Source organism: Ahaetulla prasina, chromosome 1 (genome assembly GCF_028640845.1).
Source record: "Ahaetulla prasina isolate Xishuangbanna chromosome 1, ASM2864084v1, whole genome shotgun sequence".
Lineage (NCBI taxonomy): Eukaryota > Metazoa > Chordata > Lepidosauria > Squamata > Colubridae > Ahaetulla > Ahaetulla prasina.
In genome coordinates, this window is record NC_080539.1 from 195,687,377 (window position 1) to 195,710,603 (window position 23,227).

Consider the following 23,227-nt stretch of genomic DNA (forward strand, 5'->3'; position numbering starts at 1 on the left):
GCCCTTGAACCAGTGGAAGAGAAGACGGCCATTATGGCTGAACTGAAGCTGTGACAGCTGAAATAGAAGAGAAGAAAGGAAAGATCTTGTAACAGTGTGCTCGGTCTGGGTAAGAACTTTTCTAACTTTTGCTGTGGAATTTTCCATAAAACACCCCCCTTTTGAAAGTGGGACTCAACAGAGGTAAATAGCAGCAACTACGATCTGGAGCTACTGTCAGTTTTGGAAAAGAAAGAAAAGAAATTGCAGACAGAAGTAATCTTAAAGGTAAATGATAGAGTGGTTTGGCTAGTTTTTAGCAACCTAAATCATTCCAAAATTCTGGATTATATTTTTATTACCATTCTGATTTGAAGGACTTTGGAAAGTTATTGGAAAATATTTTGGAGACATTTTATTTACAGCAATAGCAGAGGGAAAAGTAAAGTGATACCTACTGGTGAGGAAGGCAACTTAGAGCTGAAGAAAGTCAAAGAAGTGAAAGGTGTTATATCTTGGGCAGATTAGCTGGAATACACAAAATAACACTTACAAACTAATTATATTTGGTGCTTGGAGACACACTCTGGAAACATCTGACTTTCAGAACCTTGAGAATTATAAACATGCTGGACAGCAGGAGAGTGTGAAACAGCTTGGAGTTTTGAAACAAAGTGGAAATTGTTAAGAGATTTATTTAACGGAGTGATTATGTGAACTGCTCTAATATTGGATATCTTGGTGTGATGAATAATTGGGAAAGTGGGACTTTGATAGAGTATTGAATAAATCGTTAGATTTATTAAAATAAGGCAAAATGGGGCAGGAGGAAATAAGTGTATTATTAAAAGAATTACCATTGATGCTGCAAGGTACGCAGGAAATGATGACAAGGAACCATAGAGGGAATGGACAAGCACTTAAGTATGGTGTGTGCTGCAGCTGCCCAAAAAGCCAATGCAGTCCTACACTGCATCCAGAGAGGAATATGATTAAGATCATGTGAAGTGTTAGTACCACTTTATACTACACTGGAAAGATGACACCATTTTGATCACCATGATGCAAAAAAGATATTGAGAGAGTTCAGAGAACAGCAATAAAGATGATTAGGAGTCTGGAAGGCTAAGTCATGTGATGGTCGGTTAAGGGTATTAGGTATGTCTCTAGCCTAACAAAGAAAAGGGTTAGGGTAACTGTCTGCCAATATTCGAGGGGGTTGTCATAGAGAAGAGAAGGTTGACCTATTTCCAAAGCATTTAAGAGTATCAAGGAGAGATCCAACCTAGTTATTAAGCAGACATTTCCTAACAGAGAGAACAATTAATCATTGGAATGGCTTGCCTCTAGAAGCTGTGGGTGTTCTATCACTGGATGTTTTAAAGAAGAGACTGGACAGCCATTTGTCGGGAATGGTATATCTCCTGCTCAAGCAGGGGGCTTGATTACATTGGCTTCTCTCTTTTGTTGCTCTACAGTATTTCCCCTGAGCTAATGAGGTCTACTGTCTATTTTTCTCCTTTCTTTTTCTCTTCCCATCCTCACCTTTCCTTTCTGCTGCCTTTTCTTCTAAGCGAAAGATGTAACTCTTCGTGTTGCTGGTGAAAAACATAACAGTCCTGGCTGATTCCTTTTTCCAACATGTCCCCATCACTGTTTTGGACAATATGTGAACTCTAGCTTCTTCTGGTGAATGACACTCCTAATCCATGGCCAAAAGATCAAATTTAGCAGGAATGCTTGACTCACTTGAATGCTTGAAATAGAAACCTATTTAAACCGGGGTCTCCAACCTTGATCCCTTTAAGACTTGTGGATTTCAACTCCCAGAGTTCCTCAGCCAGTTTTGCTGGCTGAGGGACTCTGGGAGTTGAAGTTCACAAGTCTTAAAGGGACCAAGGTTGAAGACCCCAGGTTTAAACTATTTATTTAAACATGAGGAGAAGAAAAGACTTTTCACAAAGACTCAACAGGTCTCAAAATGATGGGGATTCATGAAGTATGTAACCTGTTGCTGAGAAACACCACCAGCAACTTTGCCAAAGGGGGAGTGGAAGCATCATACACTTATAAATTGATCTAGAATGCATATCGTAGCTTACATATTTAAATATACCCTTATTTTGGAAAATTTTTAGTTTCAGGGCACAGTAAAAGAATATTGTTTTCTGTGCTTGCTCTGAAGAGTGAGTGTACAACAGAATATTTTAATGCATATTTTGCATACAATACTGTTTCAGTCCCTAATGGCACACATATTTTATATTATAAATTGTTATTTGTGGAATGATCTGAATTAGAATATGATGTGCATGACCATACTTGATGGATCACCGAGACCTGGTTGGGCACCGAAGGGGGGGTCCCCCTAGTGGAGATGTGCCCACCGGGTTTCCGAGCATTCCATCAGCCGAGGGCCCAGGGTAGGGGTGACGGGGTGGCGGTTATTATTAAGGAGAGTCTTGAGCCGAGGGAGACCACTGTGCCTCAGATAGCTGGAAGTGAATCCCTCTACGTGAAGTGGGGTTGTAGGACTCAGGTGGGCTTGTTGATCACGTACCTGGCTCCTTGCTGCATGACAACAGCCCTGCCTGAGCTGTTGGAGTTGCTGGCCGGGTTGGCAGTTGAAACCCCTAGACTGTTAGTCATGGGGGATTTCAATTTGCCATCAGCCGGCGTAGCATCCTCGGCAGCTCAGGAGTTCATGGCCTCCATGACGGCCATGGACCTGACTCAATTAATTGACGGCCCTACTCACATTGGGGGAGGCACCCTAGACTTGATTTTTATCTCTGGCCAGTGGTTGAATGATCTGGTTCTAAATGATTTAGTTGTTGAACCTCTGTCATGGTCAGATCATTTTCTCCTTCGTCTAGACTTTCTGACCGCTACCCACCACCGCAGGGAGACGGAACCAATATGTTGGTTCCGTCCAGGTGCCTGATGGACCCGGAGAGGTTCTTGACGGAGCTTGGGCCGTTTCCCGAGCACCTGGCCCACGACACGACTGAAGAACTAGTTGCGGCCTGGGAACAGGCGCGGCTGGAGCTTTGGACCGTGTCGTGCCTTTGCGGCCTCTGACCCGGCGTCGGTCTCAACCAGCTCCTTGGTTTTCCGAGGAGCTGAGGGAGATGAAACGCCGGAGAAGACACCTAGAGAGTCTCTGGAGATCCAGCCGTTCTGAGGCTGACTGGACACTAGTTAGGTCCTACAGCAGGACCTACCTAGTGGCACTGAGGGATGCGCGTTCTCGTTTCCTCCCTCATTGCGTCGGCAGATAACCGCCCGGCCGCCCTGTTTGGGTGACCGCTCTCTCCTTCAACAGGAGGGGCGGAGGACCCCTACAAGGCGTGCCGAGGAGTTTAACGGTTATCTATATGATAAAATCGTTCAGCTTGGACGGATTGGATCAAAATTGGGTAGATCCAGGCGAGGGTTCCGAGACCCGCCTTGTTGAGGTGGTTTGGGATGACTTTGATCCTGTGACTCCGAGGACATGGACAGGTTGCTGGGTAGGCTGAATGCCACCACATGTTTACTGGATCCGTGCCTCCTGGTTAGTACTGGCTACTCAGGAGGTGACACGAGGCTGGCTCCAGGGATTACAAATGCTTCTGCGGGAGGGGTCTTTCCGCTGCCTTGAAAGAGGCAGTGGTGAGACCCCTCCTCAAGAAGCCTTCCTGGACCCAGCTGTTTTAGGGAACTACCGGCCAGTCTCCAATCTTCGCTTCACGGCGAAGGTTGTAGAGTGTGGTGGCATGTCAGCTACCCCAGTACCTGGATGAAGCTGTCTATCTAGACCCGTTCCAGTCCGGCTTCCGGCCCGGACACAGTACGGAGACAGCTTTGGTCGCACTGGTGGATGATCTCTGGAGGGCCAGGGATAGGGGTTACTCCTCTGCCCTGGTCCTATTAGACCTCTCAGCGGCTTTTGATACCATCGACCATGGTATCCTGCTGCGCCGGTTGGAGGGTTGGGAGTGGGAGGCACCGTTTATCGGTGGTTCTCCTCCTACCTCTCTGACGGACGCAGATGGTGTTGACAGGGGCAGAGATCGACTCAAGGTGCCTCATGTGTGGGGTGCCGCAGGGGTCGATTCTCTCGCCCCTCTTGTTCAACATCTATATGAAGCCGCTGGGTGAGATCATCAGTGGCTTTGGGGTGAGATACCAACTGTACGCTGATGACACTCAGCTGTACTTTTCCACCCCGGGCCACCCCAGTGAAGCTGTCGAAGTGCTGTCCCGGTGTTTGGAAGCCGTACGGGTCTGGATGGGGAGGAACAGGCTCAAACTTAATCCCTCCAAGACGGAGTGGCTGTGGATGCCGGCACCTCGGTACAGTCAGCTGCAGATGCGGCTGTCTGTCGGGGGTGAGTCATTGGTCCCGATGGAGAAGGTACGCAACTTGGGCGTCCTCCTGGATGGACGGCTGTCTTTTGATGATCATTTGGCGACCGTCTCCAGGAGAGCTTTTTATCAGGTTCGCCTGATCCGCCAGTTGCGCCCCTTCCTGGACCGGGATGCCTTATGCACGGTCACTCACGCTCTCGTGACCTCTCGCCTGGACTACTGCAATGCTCTCTACATGGGGCTCCCCTTGAAGAGCACCCGGAGACTTCAGCTAGTTCAGAATGCGGCTGCGCAGGTTATTGAGGGAGTGGTTCGGAGCTCCCACGTAACACCTATCCTGCGCAGACTGCACTGGCTACCTGTTGTTTTCCGGGTGCGCTTCAAAGTATTGATTACCACCTTTAAAGCGCTCCATGGCTTAGGACCGGGCTATCTACGGGACCGTCTACTGCCGGCTTCTATCTCCCATCGTCCGGTGCGTTCCCACAGAGAGGGACTCCTCAGGGTGCCGTCAGCCAAACAGTGTCGACTGGCGGCCCCCAGGGGGAGGGCCTTCTCTGTGGGGGCTCCGACCCTGTGGAACGAACTTCCCCTCGGACTCCGATTACTACCTGACCTTAGGACCTTTCGCCGCGAACTTAAAACCTATTTATTTCGTATGGCTGGACTAGCTTGATTTTTATCCTTAAATTTTAATTGAATTCGATGGGCTTTTAAATTTTTGTAATTTTATGGGGGTTTAAGTTATTTTAATATTTGGGCTAATTTAAATCAGTTTTTTAAGGGTTGTTTTAATTATTATGTATATCTGTTTTTTATCTGCCTGTTCACCGCCCTGAGTCCTTCAGGAGAAGGGCGGTATACAAATTAAAATATTCATTCATTCATTCATTCATATTCATTCATTCATCAATCTGGGACTGAGTGCTTGGTGACACCTTGATGCAGCCACTGGGAGTCTTTTTAAATCTCCTGACAAGCTCTGGGTGGAAAAACAGCCACAAGGAGATCTGTGGTACACCAGTGGTTTCAATCCTAGGGAAAATCCTAGAGGTTGTATTCAGAACTTCAGAAATACTGTTCATCATCCCCCCTCCCCCCCACAGTTGAATACTGATTAATACATTGCAACAATATTAATTCCAGCCCTCGGAATACAGCTCCCCCTCCATTTTTAAAAAACTAGTAAATCCATTTGCAAACTATTTGTTGCATTAAAGGCTATGTCTCCACTGAATAATTTTTCCCCAGTGATGTGACTTTTGCCTTCATTATGTTGCCTCTCAGTGAAATCCATTCCCTTTCTCTAAGGCAGAGTTCCCCAACCTTTCCAGCTTTGCAGCCCGGAGGGGGAGGGGAGGAATGGTTATGCACAAGCAGCTGAGATCCAAAGTCACTCTAGAATGGATTTTTATTTATTTATTTATCATATTTATTTATCATATTTATATACCGCCCTATCTCCCTAGGGACTCAGGGCGGTTCACAGGCAAATAAAAATACATATAAATACAGGATAAAATAACAATTAAAAAACTTATTCTACATAGTCCGATTATATTAAAACCATATCCATAATAAAACCCATTAAAACCAATATAAAACCAATATAAAATTTAAAATCTACTCCAGTCCTGCACAAGTAAATAGATGTGTTTTAAGCTCGCGGCGGATTTGTTTGAAATAGTCATTTATTAGTAGATCACACATGCGTATGGGATTTTGCCTAACAAAAATCCGTAAGGATGATTGATGTTATCCTCCACCCATGCTGACATAAGATAGTTTGTCAATTTAATTGTTTTGCATTTTAAACATCTGTACATCATGGCATACAGTAACAATCATGGTTACAAGAATAAAATAAGTTTGATTCTGCTGTCCTAATACTAAATATTTAATGTCAGTATTGATGTGTCAGTACATTTCATGCAGGGTCTGGGATAGCTACTGCTTTCTGCACAATTCCTTTGGGTTAGGGTTAAATTTAATCCAAAGCCTAGCTTGCCTATGTAGATAAGAGAGCAGGAGGGCAGGAGGGAGGGAGAGGCAACCTACACGATGTATTTCAGAACTGCAAGAATAGCTCTTATAACCTTTGATTGGACAGCTTCTACCATAGTAGATTTAATCCTTCATTTAGTTTCTTCCATATGTTCCAATTCAAAGCCATTATCGTCCTCTTATGCCGAAGGCTGACTGAGGCCTCAGCTGAATTGTGCAGCAGAGCCCCAGGGAATTCCCCAAGCTCCCTCTGAAACCTAATTGGGTCTATCATCAGGCACCTTTTATAGACTGGTCCAAAAAAAGGGCATGAGTGGAAGTTAAAATAGAAGCATGTCCCCCTGAACCTGGTTTCTTAGCTTAGTGCACCCTGAAAACATTATTTTTGTAAATGCAAAATGAAAACGGTATTCAAGTTTTTTTTTACTGAATTTGTCTTTCAATTGCAGATACTGCATAATACTTTTGAGGCAACTGGAATGTTATCAAATTGAGATAAAGTTGCTTTCCTTAAGAATGTAATATAGAAAATGATGCACACTTACTTCCCTTCAGAATTCTCTGATGAGTCATGGTACATATGCAATGACCTGTTCTGATCAAAAACATAATAGCAATAGCACTTAGACTTATATACTGCTTCAGAGTGCTTTACAGTCCTCTCTAAGCAGTTTGCAGAGTCAGATATTGTCCCCAACAATCTGGCTCCTCATTTTACTGACTTTGGAAGGATGGAAGTCTGAGTCAAACTTGAGCCGGTGAGAATAAAACTAGTCATAATTGTAGAACGTTTGTGTATAAATGAGGCTTTGCCTCATCTTTCAGAACTTCCTGGCATAATAGCATAATGATGAAGGCACTGGCAATTATGTTCATGGCCTTTGGACACATCTCCTCATTCTGGCCATTTGCAGTAATTTTAAAAGAGACTTTATACTTAATTTTAATGAAATTCAGGACCTCTCAAGTCTATCATTTGCATAGTGAACATGTACTTCCTTATTGCTGCTGGACTAATTAAGAATTTCTGGAAAGGTAATGATGAGAGGTAATGGGGAGCTACCAGTTTAAGGTGATTCCATTTGGGTTGCAGGGAGCCCTTGCAGTAGTCATGCAATTTATCAACAAGGTGCTGCATGAGCACCTCTACAAGAGTGTATTGGTCTACCTGTACAATATTTTAGTTTATACAGAGACCATGGAGGAGCACATTCAACTGGTCCGGCAAGTGTTGAAAAAATTACTTGTGGCACAACTGTATCTAAAACTGTCGAAGTGTGAGTTTCATTGCACCTGTCTGGACTAGTTGGGTTACCGGATATACAATGGGGGCTAGAGATGGATCCCGCCAAGGTAAAAGCTGTCCTGGAGTGGCAGGGTCCCAGGACCATTAAGCAGTTGCAGAGCTTCCTGGGGTTTGCAAACTTCTATAGGTGGTTTATACCCTTGTTTGGCCAAGTAGCTTTGCCGATCACCAACCTGCTGAAAATCAAACCTGCCATGACCAAGCCCTGGCCCAACCAGCCTTTTTAGTGGACTGTGGAGTGCCAGCGGCCTTTGAAACGCTGAAAGGCCTGTTTGCCCAGGAGCCGATCCTCAAGCACCCCGATCCCGAACAACCCTTTGTTATTTAAGCAGATGCCAGCGATGTAGCCATCAGGGCTGCTCTATTGCAGTGCAATGATAAAGTTGAGCTGCAGCCTTGTGCCTATACCTCCCGGAAACTCACCAACATAGAAAGGCAGTGGGCAATTTGGGAGAAGGAGGTCTTTGCTGTGTGCTTGGCACTGCTGATGTGGTGACATTTCCTGGAGGGCAGTAAATTACCATTTGAAGTATGGACTGACCACAAAAATCTGGCCGCTCTATAGACTCCAAGGAAATTGTCACCGAAATAGGTGAGGTGGGCACAATATTTCCAGCATTTTCAGTTCACCTTCAAGTATATACCAGGAGGGAAGAATTTCTTAGCACACACCCTGTCCTGACTACTGCAGTACAAGAGTGTCCGGGAGGAAGTAGTGCATACAATCATCTCACTGATCCAGCTGGTGGCAAAGATTGAGGCAGAGCAACCACAAGCCAAGTGGGGATTGAGCTCTGTCACGACTGATCTGACCCAAACCCTGAAAACTGCCTTATTGACTGACCCTTGGTCCTAGGCCTAGGGAACAGACAGTGGTTAACCCATGGGGGGATTGGCATGGAATGGCACTAAACCGTATGTTCCCAGTGTACTAAGAACACAGGTGCTGCAACACTGCCACAACGTCAAACAAACTGGTCACTTCGGTTTCCTGAAGACGCTATATCTGGCTAATAGACAGTTCTGGTGACCACAGATGAAGAAGGACACTGAGGCCTACATACAAAGCTGCCCGACCTGTGCTGCTTTGAAAACCAGGCTGGGGAAACTGCTGGGCCTGCTCAGCTGGTTGCTGACCCCATTAGGCCATGGGAGGAGATCGCTATAGACTTTATTGTGGACCTCCCAGAGAGCCATGGGAGCATGGTGATCTGGACAGTAATAAAACTTTTTTCTAAACAGGTCCACTTCATCGCATGTCCAGGCTTACCCTCGGCTTGCAAGCTGGCCAAATTGTTCCTGATCCATGTCTACACGGGGTACCAAGAAAGATAATATCAGACCGGGGAGTCCAATTTATGGCCAAATTTTGGGGAGAGTTTAGGCAATCAGTTCTTCGCAAGGCCTCAGCTCTGCCTTTAATCCAAGTACCAACGGAGCTGCGGAGAGAGCCAATGTGATGGTTGAGCAGCATCTCCGGTAGTACATCACCTATCAGCAGAATGATTGGGCAGAGCTTCTGCTAATGACAATTAGGTCATTGGGTGCTGCTTTTTTCCATTCTTCTCCATTTCAAGTAATAAAGGAGAAAATTTCCTAGTACATCTCCATGAAATTTATGATTCACTTTGTTTCAGTGGATTCATTAGAAGTCAAACAACCAGAATTATTTTACTGGTAACCAATTGCATTGGAATATAAGACTGTGGATATTAGAATACTTGCATAAATGACAAGATCCAATTCCCTCATTTCCATAGCATTCTGCTATGTTCTGAAACAATTAAGACAGCTCTGTTCCTTAAAGTTTTGTGGTATCTTTAGCATCTAATTAATATGCATGTATTCTAACATTCATCATCTTATTACAGAGCCTCACAACAATGTGCATCATGTTCACTATGTTCATTGTTCATCTACTTATCACTGACTTTCAAGATGCTATTGATTCTTTGGCTTCTGGGAAGCGCTTCCATTTTAACAATTAAATTAAATTCAGGAATATTTCAATTTCTCAAGGGCCTGGTTTATCTGTTCTGTATTTATGCTGAATGTTTTTCCTCACAACTTATTAAATTACGTGGACAGATTTTTTTTTCATTTCCTTGGCCCACATCCCTCTGGTAGAAAAAGAAAAATGTGGAGCTTCTCATTCCCTCAGTTGCTCCAGTTCATTCACTGACGTTCATATTTAGCAGAGCATAATCAAGCCCATTCTGAGTATCTACAGGCAGAAGCCTAAAACCCCAAAGGAGAAATAAAATGTATTAAGGAATGTATTAAAGATGCTGCAAAGGCATCTTTAAGCTTTCTATCCTCAGGATGATGAGTATTCTTTTGGCAGGAAGACTGTATTTTTTTAGAAAGTTGATTCATTATTTTCTTAAATATTGCACAATAAAGCATTAAATCAGGCAGTAAAATGCACAGCTGTGCACTTTTGTAAAAGTGCTGAGTGAATAACTTGTGAGAGTATGACGACAGCTACTGGAGACAAGTATTTGGTTTTGCTACAATGTAACGAGATAACTGTTTCCACCATGATTAAAATGCTTTTCACTTCAGTTACCAGATCACCTTGGCCATCATCATCATTCTTCTCCATCTATTTCACCAAAAGCCTTTATCCCGCAACTCCTTATCAGTGATTATAGTCAAAATGGTGACATGGCATTTTTATGTCAGTGTAATGATGCTGGGGATGCTACCACAATGCATTAGCAGTATGAATTAGCTAGGGTATTTATTAATTTTTATTTATTTATTTATTAAATTTATTTGCTGCCCATCTCATCTCAAAGCAACTCTGGGCTGCTTATAGAGTTATAAAAAACATTAAAGCTATCAGCTACAAAATGACAATACAAACAAAAGAAATAAGTGACACAAGATGGAGGAGGAAGGAGCTGGATGCCTGGGGGAAGGAGTGGGATTAGCTCTTAATCAATCAACTATTTCCAATGTAAGGTTCCCCTCTTATGACCCAAGCCATCTGGCAGAACCAGGTCTTAAGGCTACTATGGAAAGTCAATCTCACATCATGGGGTAAGATATTCCAAAGGGCAGGAGCCAGAGAATGCTTTCCTCCTGGACTCTGCTAGTTGAAATTCCTTGACTGATGGGATCTTGCTAGAGTTCAGCTGAAAGTCTACTATCCTCTGTCCAGTTCCCCACTGCCTCCAAGCACTATGGAAGGGCAGTCACAGCACCGCTTGGAACACCAGGGGTGGAGATGTTGAGTATCATCAACTTACGAATGATACCTCAACCCATGATGAATTATCTCACCCAGTAGCTTCATGTAGATGTTACAAAGGAGTGGAGAGAATACTGAGCCCTGTGGTACACCACAAACGAGTGACTGGGGGCTGAACCTCTCACTCCCTATCAACACCGATTTAAACCGGCCTTGAAGAAAGAAGCCAAACCAGTGCAAAACTGCACTGCACTCCCAGCCTCAAGCCCCACAGATGGCCCAAAACGGTATCATAGTTGATGGTACTGAAGGCTTCTGAGAGGTCAAGAAGAGTATAGTGTGGCAATATGTATACCCAACTTTACACACAAAATTCCAGATGCTATCAGGCAGTCAAATAAATCATCCCAGATGGGCCTTTTTGGCTTCTAAAAACATAGTTCAATCTATATATTTCAAGTTTAAAGAAGTATTGCTTTCAAAGGGGCTACTTCCAGGTAATCCCATTGTAAGATTAGAGTTTCTGGAAGGGCAGAATCATTATGAGTCCTCAGATTCTCACAAAAGATTATTATTAACCCATAGGATATTCATTTGTCCCAGTCATAAGGACATCCAACATTACACATTTGCTAACAGGGGAGATTAGCATCTGCAACAAAAATGAACTTGGAAACTGTTTTCCCAATGTTCTATAAAAAATACCAAACAGCCTTCATTTTCTTGAAAATTAGGTCTGATGTGAAATTTAATTTACTAACAGCATAGGAAAGAAAAATACAGAAGCCGATTTCCATGTTTATGACGACTTTAATACTAATTTACTAAGATGCAAAACAATAATTGAATTCCCATTCATCTGCAGCCAACAAGATATGAATATCAGCTTCAGACAAAATAATTTGTTAAATTGTGCACCTTAAAAATAATCACTACTTTAGATGAATATTAATAATGAAAGCAACAATGAATAGAAAATGACTGATAGCTTTTTAGATCAAAAATAATTCAAGTATTTTGTAAAGTTCTTCAGACATTTGTCTTTGAATTTTAAGTTTGTGCAATACCTATCATTGCATAGTAAAGAAAATCTTGTACAACTCCAGTCCTATGTAATTAATTTTAACATGCACCTAGAATATATTCTTGTTAATTTGCGTAGTGGAGCTTTCCTCTCTGAGAATTGGTTGAATTCAGTGGGATCATGCAGCATCTGAATATAAGCAATATAAAATTTCCAAACATTTCCTGTCGAGTTGAATCCTATTAATGAAACAAAAATATAACGACTGAAATGGTTTTTTTATTGTGTTGAACACCATTACGATGATATTGTGTTAAAAAAAAAAACCTAAATTGCATGTGTTCTTTACAAAATATTGTAAATGAATGCTTATAAAATAAGTATAGACCTTAGCAGGTTTGATGATGTAAGGCTACGACCACTGAAAATGTGACAATTCATTTTTGTGAGCTTTGTAGTTGTGTGGTCATTTATAGTCTATACATAATCTGTGTATTTAAATGTATCTATACAGAACTGAACAGCAGAGGAGAAATTTAGAAAAGAAATTATATTTCTTATGAAATTGTTAGTGTAACAAAAAGTTACCCCAACTCTTTATCATATGTACATAATTGGGGACCAGTGTGGTCTGATTTTAAAAAAAATCACATCGCACATTACAATGTTTTGTGAATTACATAAAGATTTTACTTAATAAAACAGACTGACCTTTGTAGCCATATTGAATGGCACTGTCTACTGTGGTTACCACTTCTTCCAAAACCAAACTTAGCACCTATTTATTTTAATCTCCAATATACTTAAACACAAAGTGGCATTCCTTAAATATTCTATAAGGCCATTTTATATTGGAAAAGAGAGAATTTGAGCACATCGCATATAGAATCTATTCCAATTTGTTTTTCAGGTCAGGAAGAAAAGGTAAAATTCATTGGAATTGGAGAATATTAACCTTAAACATCAGTATAATTGCATTCCAGACTTTTCCCTGTTTTTTTCACTCACTGTAGAACAGTAACTTCAATACATTGCAAGGATTATGTAAAGACAGCAACCTGCTAAATGGAGGTGCCAAACATTTTTGTGGCCAATGATGCACTATAAGCACAATAAGTCATATTAGTAATGGGAGCTGGAGTTTCAGGAAAGGTATTTTTCTTATTTAGATATGGTACATAGTTCATGCTCTTTATTTTTACGTTTCTCATTTAAAAAACAAGGAACCATTTTTCTTAACTTCCACTGAATTTCAATAGAACAATCTCTAATAGTTCTGAGTCTAAATAAATAAGCAAATAAAGCAAATAAATAAAAATTCAGGTGCTACAGTTGGCCTAAGGACCACAAGTTGCCCACCCCTGAGTTAACTCAAATGGAATTAAAAATGATTGTCATGTCAAACTACTATGATTTCACACAATTGTCAATAAAGCTTAATGAAAGCCATCCCAAAACATTGGTATAGTACAGTGATGGCTAACTTTTTTGCCATCGCTTGCCAAAAGCGCAGGGGGTAGGTGGGTCGCACGCATGTCCCCAAACCCATAATTATATGCACCCCACCCCACCCCCCGTGGATGCACATGTGCCCTGCTCCCGCTTTTGGCATGTGATAGCCCGGTGGGCCCAGCAGGCCTGTTTTTTGCTCTCCCCAGGCTCCAGAGCCTCTCTAGGAGCCTGAGGAGGGCAAAAATGGCCTTTCCCACCCCCTTGGAGACCTTCCAGAGGCCAGAAATGGCCCATTTGCCAACTTCTAGTTGCACCGGAAGTTGGCAAATGGGTTGTTTCTGGCCTCCGGAGAGCCTCCACAGGGTGGGGAAGGCTGTTCGCCTCCCAGGCTCCTAGAGAGGCTCTGGAGCCTGGGGAGAACAAAGAATGGGCCTTCTGGTCCCACCGGAAGTTGGCAAACGGGCAGTTTCCGGCTTCCGGAGGGCCTCCAGGGGGAGGGGGAGGGGGAGGCCATTTTCATCCTCCCCAGGCTCCTAGAGGCTCTAGAGAGGGGGAGAGCAAAAAATGGGCCTTCCCCACCCCCCCAGGCTCTCCGTAGGCAGGAAATAGCCTGTTTCCCTCTTCTAGTGGGCCCAGAAGGCCCGAAAATCAGCTAGCTAGTGTGTACATGCATGCCGGAGCTGAGCTCACGTGCCCACTGATATGGCTGCGCGTGCCACCTGTGGCACAGGTGCCATAGGTTCGCCATCATGGGTATAATATTAAGTGACCCAGGATAATCTAAAAATAAATTCAAACATAATTTGAAAAGTATCAGATTTTGCTTTGCTTTGTTTTTTTAATGCTAATACACAATGGGTAAAATATCTTAAAAGAATAAAACATTTATATACATATTGAAATGATTTCTATCTGATTAATCGAATTATAAATAGCTCATGCCCAAATACCTGTGACTGGGAAAAAAGCTATTAAGTAAGTAGCTTTTTCATTATGCACTTAAAACTTATTCCAAAGCAGTCTTCCATTGCAATGAATGATCAAGCATTTGGAGTTTTGGATATGATTACAGGTTGAGTTAATACTGCTCTGATGTCATAGCAACTGTAATAAAGGATAACAATATGTTTGTTATCTTATGGCTGCTTTAATGACCATGATTGCTTAATTAACATCGGCACACAGGCGTAGAAAACGCCTAAGCACAACTGCAGCAGCTGCTGCACCACCAGTGCTAACAAAACCAGAGTGGGATGCTGCCTTGTATATTGGCATAATATTAATTTGTAGTTGGCCAGCAGAGGTGCATCTATATAAGCAAGCTTTATTTCTACTACACTTTGGTAGTTACTGGAATTTATCATTTCGGCTTTTCACATTTGCTAATTAGAGAAGTGATGAAAAGCCGTGATTATGGCAGAGCTTGGATGCTTGGGAGAAGGGAAGAGGCTAAATTATTGTTTCATGAATGCCACTTCTCTGTTTAAGCAGGATTCAATGTTATCTGGTAAATTCTCCTTTTTTCTAATTCAGATCTCCATGACAGTAACCACATGTAGCCTAATAGGAAGGTTCAAAGCTATGCTTTGAAAAAATAATTACGTACTACAGAAATAAATTCAAAAAGACATGGATATCTGGATACTGTTTATGCACTTTCAAAAAATGAAAGGAGTCCTGAGGGTGAGGGGAGACTGGGCTTTATAAAACAATACACCAAATGCCTTAACCAGTTAAAAGCTCTCAGTATTTTACAAGTACTTAAGGCTTATTTAGGCTTCTTTCCTGTCATACAATATGAGACTGAGAAAAGAAAACAATATGGCAAAATGAAAAAGACATAAGCTTGGCACTTCTGTGATTAATTTGAGAGGGTGTCAGCTTCTTACAATATATACAAAATATCTGCATGGATGCAAATAATGCATTTGAAGAGGAAAAAATCATTGTATACATATGCATTTACACATATTGGTTTTGGATGGACCTTTTTTTTTTTTTTGGTTTCAAGCATACATATTTAAAAAGCGTACCTCTTATTTGTGGAATTTCCCTGCACTATGCCCAAACCTCTAAAATATAAAGTGCTACCCCAAAATTAAATAGGAGCAACATTTTAAGAATGCATACAACTTAAGATCACGTATGGAACGAAACATTTTAGAAATGTGTAATAATGGAGTTTGATAAGACTTCCCCCAAAGCCTTTTTTAAAAATATATTTCAATGTAGTATGATTTGCCATTCCTCAAAGAGGCTTGCCCTAAAGCAATAAAGAAATAAAATAAAGAAAAATACCTATAATAGGTAGAATTAAGGAATTATCCTCTGTTTCATAGGTAAAACCTAGAATCAGCTCTTCTGTGTTTTGTTCTATTATGTTCTTGGTAAATAGATTTTATTTGGGACCCTCTTGCTAGCTTGTTTGCTGTGTTTATGCCATGCAGTTCACCATTTCAGAAATTATCATGCCACTGGAGTCTGCCATTAATATTAAAAGATCATGCGAACTCAAATTATTAAGAAATTCTTTACCTATTTAAATAGTTTGAAAGAGTTTACTTATTGCGCTTGGTTTGTTTGCTCCATTTTTGTTTAGAACAAAAAATAGGCGAAATAGTTCCTTCCCAAAGTTTGTTTTGTCCCTAACATCCCCAAAAAAAGAAAGAAATGAGTGGAGGAAGTCCTTGAATTTAAATCTCCAGTAAAGGACAGTTTTCCTTCAGCCCTTTCATCAATGCCTCCGCTTGCCACTGGTAGACAATGACTGGTATGCTTCTGCTGCAGGAAGAGCCAGCTGCTTCAAAGAGCCTCCATAGCCAGAGTCCACATTCAAGCACAGCCACATTCTTCCAGGGAATTCCTTAGATGCCTTGTTGATTTGGATCGTATCTTCTCTTTTTTACATTTCTTCCAATTAAAGGAGAGATAGGAAATAAGAAATAGACTAGTGAGGCATATGGGAATCACAAGTCATAATTATCACATTAGAGTATGGGCTCACATTCAGACTTCCCAGATGTAACCTTGAAAAAGTTTTATATTTAAATGATTTCAAAGCAGAGTTCTGGGAGGAATTTTTAAATGAAAATGAAAATTTAATCCTACATACCATTTTGTACAGTATCAAGGACACATCATAGAGAAGAACTCTGCTGACAATGTATGATGTCTTTTGTGTCAGCCCATAACTGCAATGTGCAACATATACTTTTTTCTCCATACAGAAATGGCTCTTAAAGCAGAATGGACACCTAGAGGTGTTAATTGCATGACTGAAATTGTGTTGATGTCATTAGCACAGAAAAAGCTTTCAGTATAAATGTCCATTCTCTTGTCTTATATAAATATGCTATATAAATAAACAGCAAGGCATTACGAGGCAACACAAAAATTGGATGCAACTTCCCCATAATCTGGCTTTATGTGGGGCATCAAGCAAGGGAGTCATGCATTTAGTCTTAACACTGTGCGTGTGCACTGCTCCACCACCATCTTATCATGCAGTAACACATAGAACAGGATTTCACAAATTCCCTAACTTTATGAAACATAAAAGCCTTTTGTTCTTCCGTTGCATGCTCAAGATTTTGCTGTTTTTATTGCTAGTACTTGCTTTGCTAGTAAAGTATAGATGATTGCCAAAAGAACAAACCTTAACAAGAACAAACTTGTACTATATACTTTTGTACTATATATTTGAAACATGCAGTTTACAGCTACAGCTCTGTTATAGCAATATTTGCATTGGCTTTTGTTTATGCCATATATCTCCAAATATATACTGCATCTCAGTGAGTGAATATTCCAGTGTAATACGGTAATACTTATGCCATGAAGTATTGGCAGAACTGATATAACTATCCCATGACATTAATTATCACAATTGCTGCTATTAGAAGTAGGTGGCTGTTTCAACTCTACGAATTTGCTACTTTTCATAGTGTACAGTATTCATCCTATGGTCAGTTATTTTTCTTCTATTCTCATGTTACAACTCAGGATATTTTTTGCATCTTGTTTACAAAATTTTAAGACGCAATGATTTTTTTTTTGACCTCAAAGACATCTCAGAACACGGCTTTTACTAAAACAGACTAAAATGGTTCTCTCTGTGGACTTTATGAAAATAAAGATTTGAACATTATGCCTTTGCTAATTTTTCATACCCCAAAATGTTTTAAAGATGTATGAGAAGAGCTTAAAAATAATGCCAAAACCTACAATTTTCTATAGATTTACAATTATATAGTACAGTTAATCTTACATTCTAATATAGTTAAGAGTGACAGTGTATCTTAAAAACAACAATTTAAAAAGTTATGCATTTGGCGGTGTATATAATATGCAACAATACATGGAAACATTGGCCATATTGTGGACTCTTTTCCCACATTAGCATCCTCTCTCATCTACTATTTTCATGTGAAAACTAGCTTTATGGAAATTACCATATTTAATTTGCCAATTAAGTGTTGAATTTATGAATTCTACACTTTGTGCACTAAATATAGACAGCAAGGCTATTCCTACGCATAATTCTTCCATATTTAATGAGAATTAAATCTTGTTTATTTCCACCAGTTTTTTCCTCAACTAAGTATGCATAGGGTTGTAGTCTACTTCAACTACTGATCTGATAAAATTCCTCTCTAGGAAATAATAACAATATGAAGCATATCATTAACATGAATTTGTATCTCTATGTTCATGCAGGTATCTTTACTTTTTAAGCCATTATTCTTGCCACCTCTACTGAAAACCCCAGTATCATCTACCTTATCTAGCAGTCTTTTAAATAGTTTGTAACTAATTTCACATGAAATAAAATCTCTTCTCCCAAATAGGAAAAAATGCCAGACAAAGCTGTGCATGTTGGAAGAAGAGAAATGTACTGCATGAGTTCAGATTTCTTAAAATATAGACAAAGATTACGATACTCATTTTATAGTTTTACAGTTTATGTTTGATCAATACAAGAACAATATGACTATATAACTCATAAATGAAATTCGCACATGGACAGCAATTCTTTAAACATTCTTGGATAGTTTATTAATGTGAATTCAGCCCTCATAAAAACTGTTTTTATTTTCATTTTATTACAACTAATTAAGATAGGCCTGTAAGAAGTAATCTACCAGAACTATGTTTGCTTACAATGTCTTGCTAGATAATTTTGCTAAACCAACTTTATTAGAATAATTTTATAATGTGTGGTTTCAAAGGCAGAATTTGATAAACATTCCATGGACACCAAAAAGACAGAAGTTGAAACTCGAAGCAAAATATGAAACATACTTGGACCAGATCAAAATATGAAACTATACATCTTTGAGATTGTAATAAAAAACAACCCTTCCATAAAGAACGCAAAGAATGCCTATGGTAGGAATGAAGCAAATATTCTTCAAAATTAGAAAGTAATTTATGTCACAGATCTAAAGGTTCTTCCATGCAGTATCATATCCTACTGTGTGAGAATCATGGTGGTTACTACCTGGAGTTTAGTGAATGAGGAAAAGAGAGAAAGAACGGCCATCAGCTGCACAATGGAGGAAAAAGAAAACTAGCACTCCAGGCAATGCCTCATCCCAACTGTGATTGTTTCTTTGTGACATTTTATTTCACAGCAGGCAAAGCAGCCTATCACCAAACAACCATCTCTTCAACATGCTAAAGGACTGTAAAAACTGAAAGCTGGAAAAAGATCAGGAGTTCCCAGAAGAAAATTGACATTTTCGTTGTGAAATAGCTTGAAACCTGATTGCTATGTAATTTGAATGCAGGATGGGGAGAAAATCTTTGGTGACTGTAAGCCTTATTTCTTCCAAAAAATGTATAGTTTAGGCCTACAATAATTGGGCAGTGAAGCAATTAGGACACCAAAATGAACAAGGATGGCATTTCGAGGAATGAAGCTTCTGGATTTTGGTTTTGTTTTGTTTTTACTTCTGGTGTGTTAAGACTAAAGGAAGGTATAAATTTATTTTAATATTTTTCACCTGCTTCTCTTCGTTATCTGTCACAACATTATATACAGGCACATATATTGAAAGGAAACAAATAGGACAGGAACGGTAGGCACTTTTGTGCACTTCAGGAGTAAGATATCTCCTGGCATTGGGCTATGTGCAGCCTCCAGTTTATATGCTGCTCTTCCCTTGTTTATTAATGAGTTGTGCTATTCATACAAGAAGCTCTACTTTTCACCTTTTGGACTTTGTTCAGAATAGCTTTTTTAAAAAATTAAACAGGCCATTCCCACTAAAGGGAAGGTCATCAATATAGTATTTTACTCTTGAATGAAATGAGATGACCCAAGCCATGAATGGTGATAGAGGACCACTCTCTGAAGCAGAGGTGGGTTTCAGCAGGTCCTGACCAGTTCTGGAGAACTGGTAGCGGAAATTTTGAGTAGTTTGGAGAACTAGTAGTAAAAATTCTGACTGGTCCCGCCCTCATCTATTCTCTGCCTCCCAAGTCCCAGCTGATCGGGAGGAAATGGGGATTTTGCAGTAGCCCTCCCCTGGAGTGGGGTGGGAATGGAGATTTTAGAGTATCCATCCCTGCCATGCCCACCAAGCCATGCCACGCCCACCAAGCCATACCCCCAGAACCGATAGTAAATTTTTTTGAAACCCACCACTGCCCTGAAGCCCATGTTTCAAAGTGATAATTTACTATTTTTACTGAGTGACTGAATGATACTAAAATCTTTGCCCCTTGACAGAAGTTCAAAAAAAGGGACCACCTTTCCTCTGCTGTATGAAATTGTATGTACAATTCTTTAAAATTAGAAAGGTTATAGTAGCAGATGAGAGAGAAAAAAATCTACTGAATACATTTAAGCTTACTGCCTTTATGGCTTGTCAAAGGAGAATGATATCTGTTTTCTGTGCTTGTAAGTTTAATATTTGCCTTTAGATGTTTGTACAAACTTCTTTCCTACTGGACTTGGGATAGCTTATTTTACTATTCCTGAGACATCTGTCAACAATAGAATAGCTACAAACACCAAAGCCTCCAACAGATAATGAAGTCTGAAAGCTGGGAATTACGGTTTCTTAATTTGTAATAACAGGGATTTTGCAAATCTTGGCATCTGTTCAGTACATGAGCAAATGTGATTAAGATTACCGTTTTTTCATTAAAGCATCTACAGAGGAAGATGACATCAAAGAACATCACTTTGAATCCCATTTACCGTTCTCCAAATTGGACAAAGGAATAATTATCTCAGATTTGAGCACAATGATGGGCAAAAAGGATCTGAGGGAATAACGGGACTCACACTTCAGGAGACACATTGAATGGTGAAGTGGAACCAGTTTCCTCTTTAGATATTAAGGAATATTCTAGAATAGGGAACTAAAAAGATGCAAAAGCTTTATGAAAACTGTATAAATCTACAAAAACGGGCATTATTCTAGTGGCAAAAAGGAGAAATTTGTTTTGTTTAAGGAAAATTAAACCAAAAAACCTGAATATTCTGTTTTAAATCATTGCTGGGGGAAATCCCAGTTTTCTTTTCAGTTAAATACATTATTCAAAACAAATTGAGTAGAAAAGAAATATGGTTATACACATAAAATCTGTATTTCAGTATAGCAAATTGAAAAGATGTAACCACATCTTGCTTATTTAGAAAGAAGCTGTTTATTTTTCAACTTTATTTAATTAATTTAATTTAATTAATTAACTTAGTTTATTAAGTAACCTTTATTTAATTATGGGAAAATTCAGAATAAGAACTAAAAGGATACAATTATGATTGGAAAAAAAGAATGACAATATATCATTCTAGTTCTTTGGCAAAAGGTTTGGAGAAATAACATGAAATTGGCTGTCTCTGGTATGGAGAAACAGTATGCACTACAATGCAAAAACAGATTTTGCAATCCTACCTAATAGTAGGTAACGCCTGTTTTTATGCTAAACAAGAAAATAATTTAATTCCAGCCATACAATAAACTTTAACAAAACATAAAAAAACTTGCTTTGTATCTATCCATTCACCTCTGTGTCTTATAAGAAATAAATAGCTTTAAAATGCATCAGTTTATCATGCACGATATCAATACAATTATTTATTTATTCAATTTCTATAATCACCCATCTCAGTCAAATGACCATAATAGTGTATACTATGAATTGTATATTTTAATTAAAATTATTTTGGATCATGGATACATATTTCAGAGTGCTTACAGGAACCCAGAACAAGTTGGAATTCAAAAAAGGAGGGAAAGATCAATTTTAATTCAGAGCTCAGCAGCCCTATAAAACAACACTAATATTGTTTTATTCCCCATTATAGTGCTGATTCTAACCAAATATTAAGTTTTGTCACGTATGTAGCTTTCACAAGATTTGTGAAAATAAGAATTCATATTCTTTTAGACACATCAAATCATATGAAATTTAGTATCTTCACTGAGGAACCTTTACAAAATGTTTATACCCTAAAAATATTTGAATTCAACTTTTCATGTGTCTGAAGAAAGTTAACAACTATCACATAAGTACTAAGAAGAATTTTAATTAGACAATATAGTATTATAATAGGAACATAACGAGTTGGATCCAGAAGTGCATGAATGAAAAGTCACATTGCTCCTTAGGGACTGCCCTTCCCCTTCTTCTTCCCCCTCAAGCTACTCTCACGAATCTTATCCATTTTCTCCTCTGGCTGCAGATCTTGATGTTTTTTCACAAAATAGAAGGTTCTCCTGCTCCTCAGAGGATGCAGTGAGGAGACAGAAAAGTCTGGCTGGGTGAAGGATTTTAGTCATGATCCAACCTAAGAATACTCAGAAAAGAACATTCTCAGATAGATATTATGATTTAGCTGTTTTTATAGAATTATTTCTTAAGTGTGCTTTCTATTTGATATTTGAAGACCTAGATTTTGCCTTTTTGAACTTAAAATATAATCTTAAATTATAGAATTGGATGTTGTTGCATACAGTAATATTATTAGCAGATAACATAAATATTCTGAGTTCTCTTAAGCCTCTCATACATACGAAATGAAGCAGCAAAATATGAGAAGACCTATCTAGATTCTAGTGAGAAAATCTACCTTTTTTCCACAACTTTACCCCAAAGAAACATGCACTTCAAGCTGAGAGCTAGGCGAGGCCATCATATTTGAGGTTCTGCTACAGAATAAAATAGTTTTCTATAAAAAAGCAAGAGAACTACACTGCATGATTATCCATACAGAGATATCAATTCATAATATTTAATATAATGTATATGTAAATGTCACACAAGATGCAAAGTACCATTTGAATGGAGTTCTTTGAATGTAAGATACTGTCACAAATAAAGATCTGCAGGAAGAGGCATTTTTCTTAGACATTAAAATATTTTTTTGCTGTTTTTTTTCTGAGCCCTTCCCCTCCTTTTCCTCACCAGATACTTTATTTTGTAAAAGAAAAACAACAAAAAAATGCTCCTAAAATTTGCTCAATGTCTTACTGAATTTTGGTGATATAATCTTGAGATCATAAAAGACAACATCCTTTGTTTATAACACAGGACATTACATGAATCTTGCCAATTCAGGTTATTCAAGAAACTATGGATTAAACAAGTGTGTGACTCAAATAAATAACTACAACTTCTAGTAATTCCAATCAGTGTGGCTAGTAGTGAAGAATATTGAGAATACATTGAATGATACGAGCACTACTGTAGGAATTTCCATACTTGATATTACAGTTTTAATAATGAGTGCTTATCGTACTGATTTTGGTTAATGACAGTTTCTGGTGCATGACTTCTAAAGGAAATTAATTACACTATGGTTGTGTTACAGGCCTAATAACAAGTCTCTAACTACAAACATTTGCTTCTTATGTGTGGAGAATAATGTGAAGTGGACTAATGTCCTTACCTCAATTCC

The 23,227-nt window shown here is 39.4% G+C and overlaps 1 protein-coding gene across 5 annotated transcripts in view; it reads right to left on the reverse strand.

Moving 5' to 3' along the window:
- ADAM23 (ADAM metallopeptidase domain 23) overlaps window positions 1-23,227 on the reverse strand; it is a 127,387-nt gene that overhangs the window by 32,224 nt on the left and 71,936 nt on the right. Inside the window, exons 26-27 of one of the 5 annotated variants that reach the window (XR_009155478.1) lie at window positions 15,850-16,224; window positions 11,968-12,101 (exon numbers count right to left, since the gene is read on the reverse strand). Coding sequence is in view for 3 of the 5 variants with exons in the window: in XM_058186321.1 (XP_058042304.1) it covers window positions 11,947-12,101 (155 nt within the window). In the remaining 2 variants the exon portion in view is untranslated. Of the gene's footprint in view, window positions 1-11,642; window positions 12,102-13,746; window positions 16,225-23,227 lie in introns of those variants that run through there. The other 4 variants (XR_009155479.1, XM_058186321.1, XM_058186330.1 and 1 more) reach the window with 4 other exon arrangements.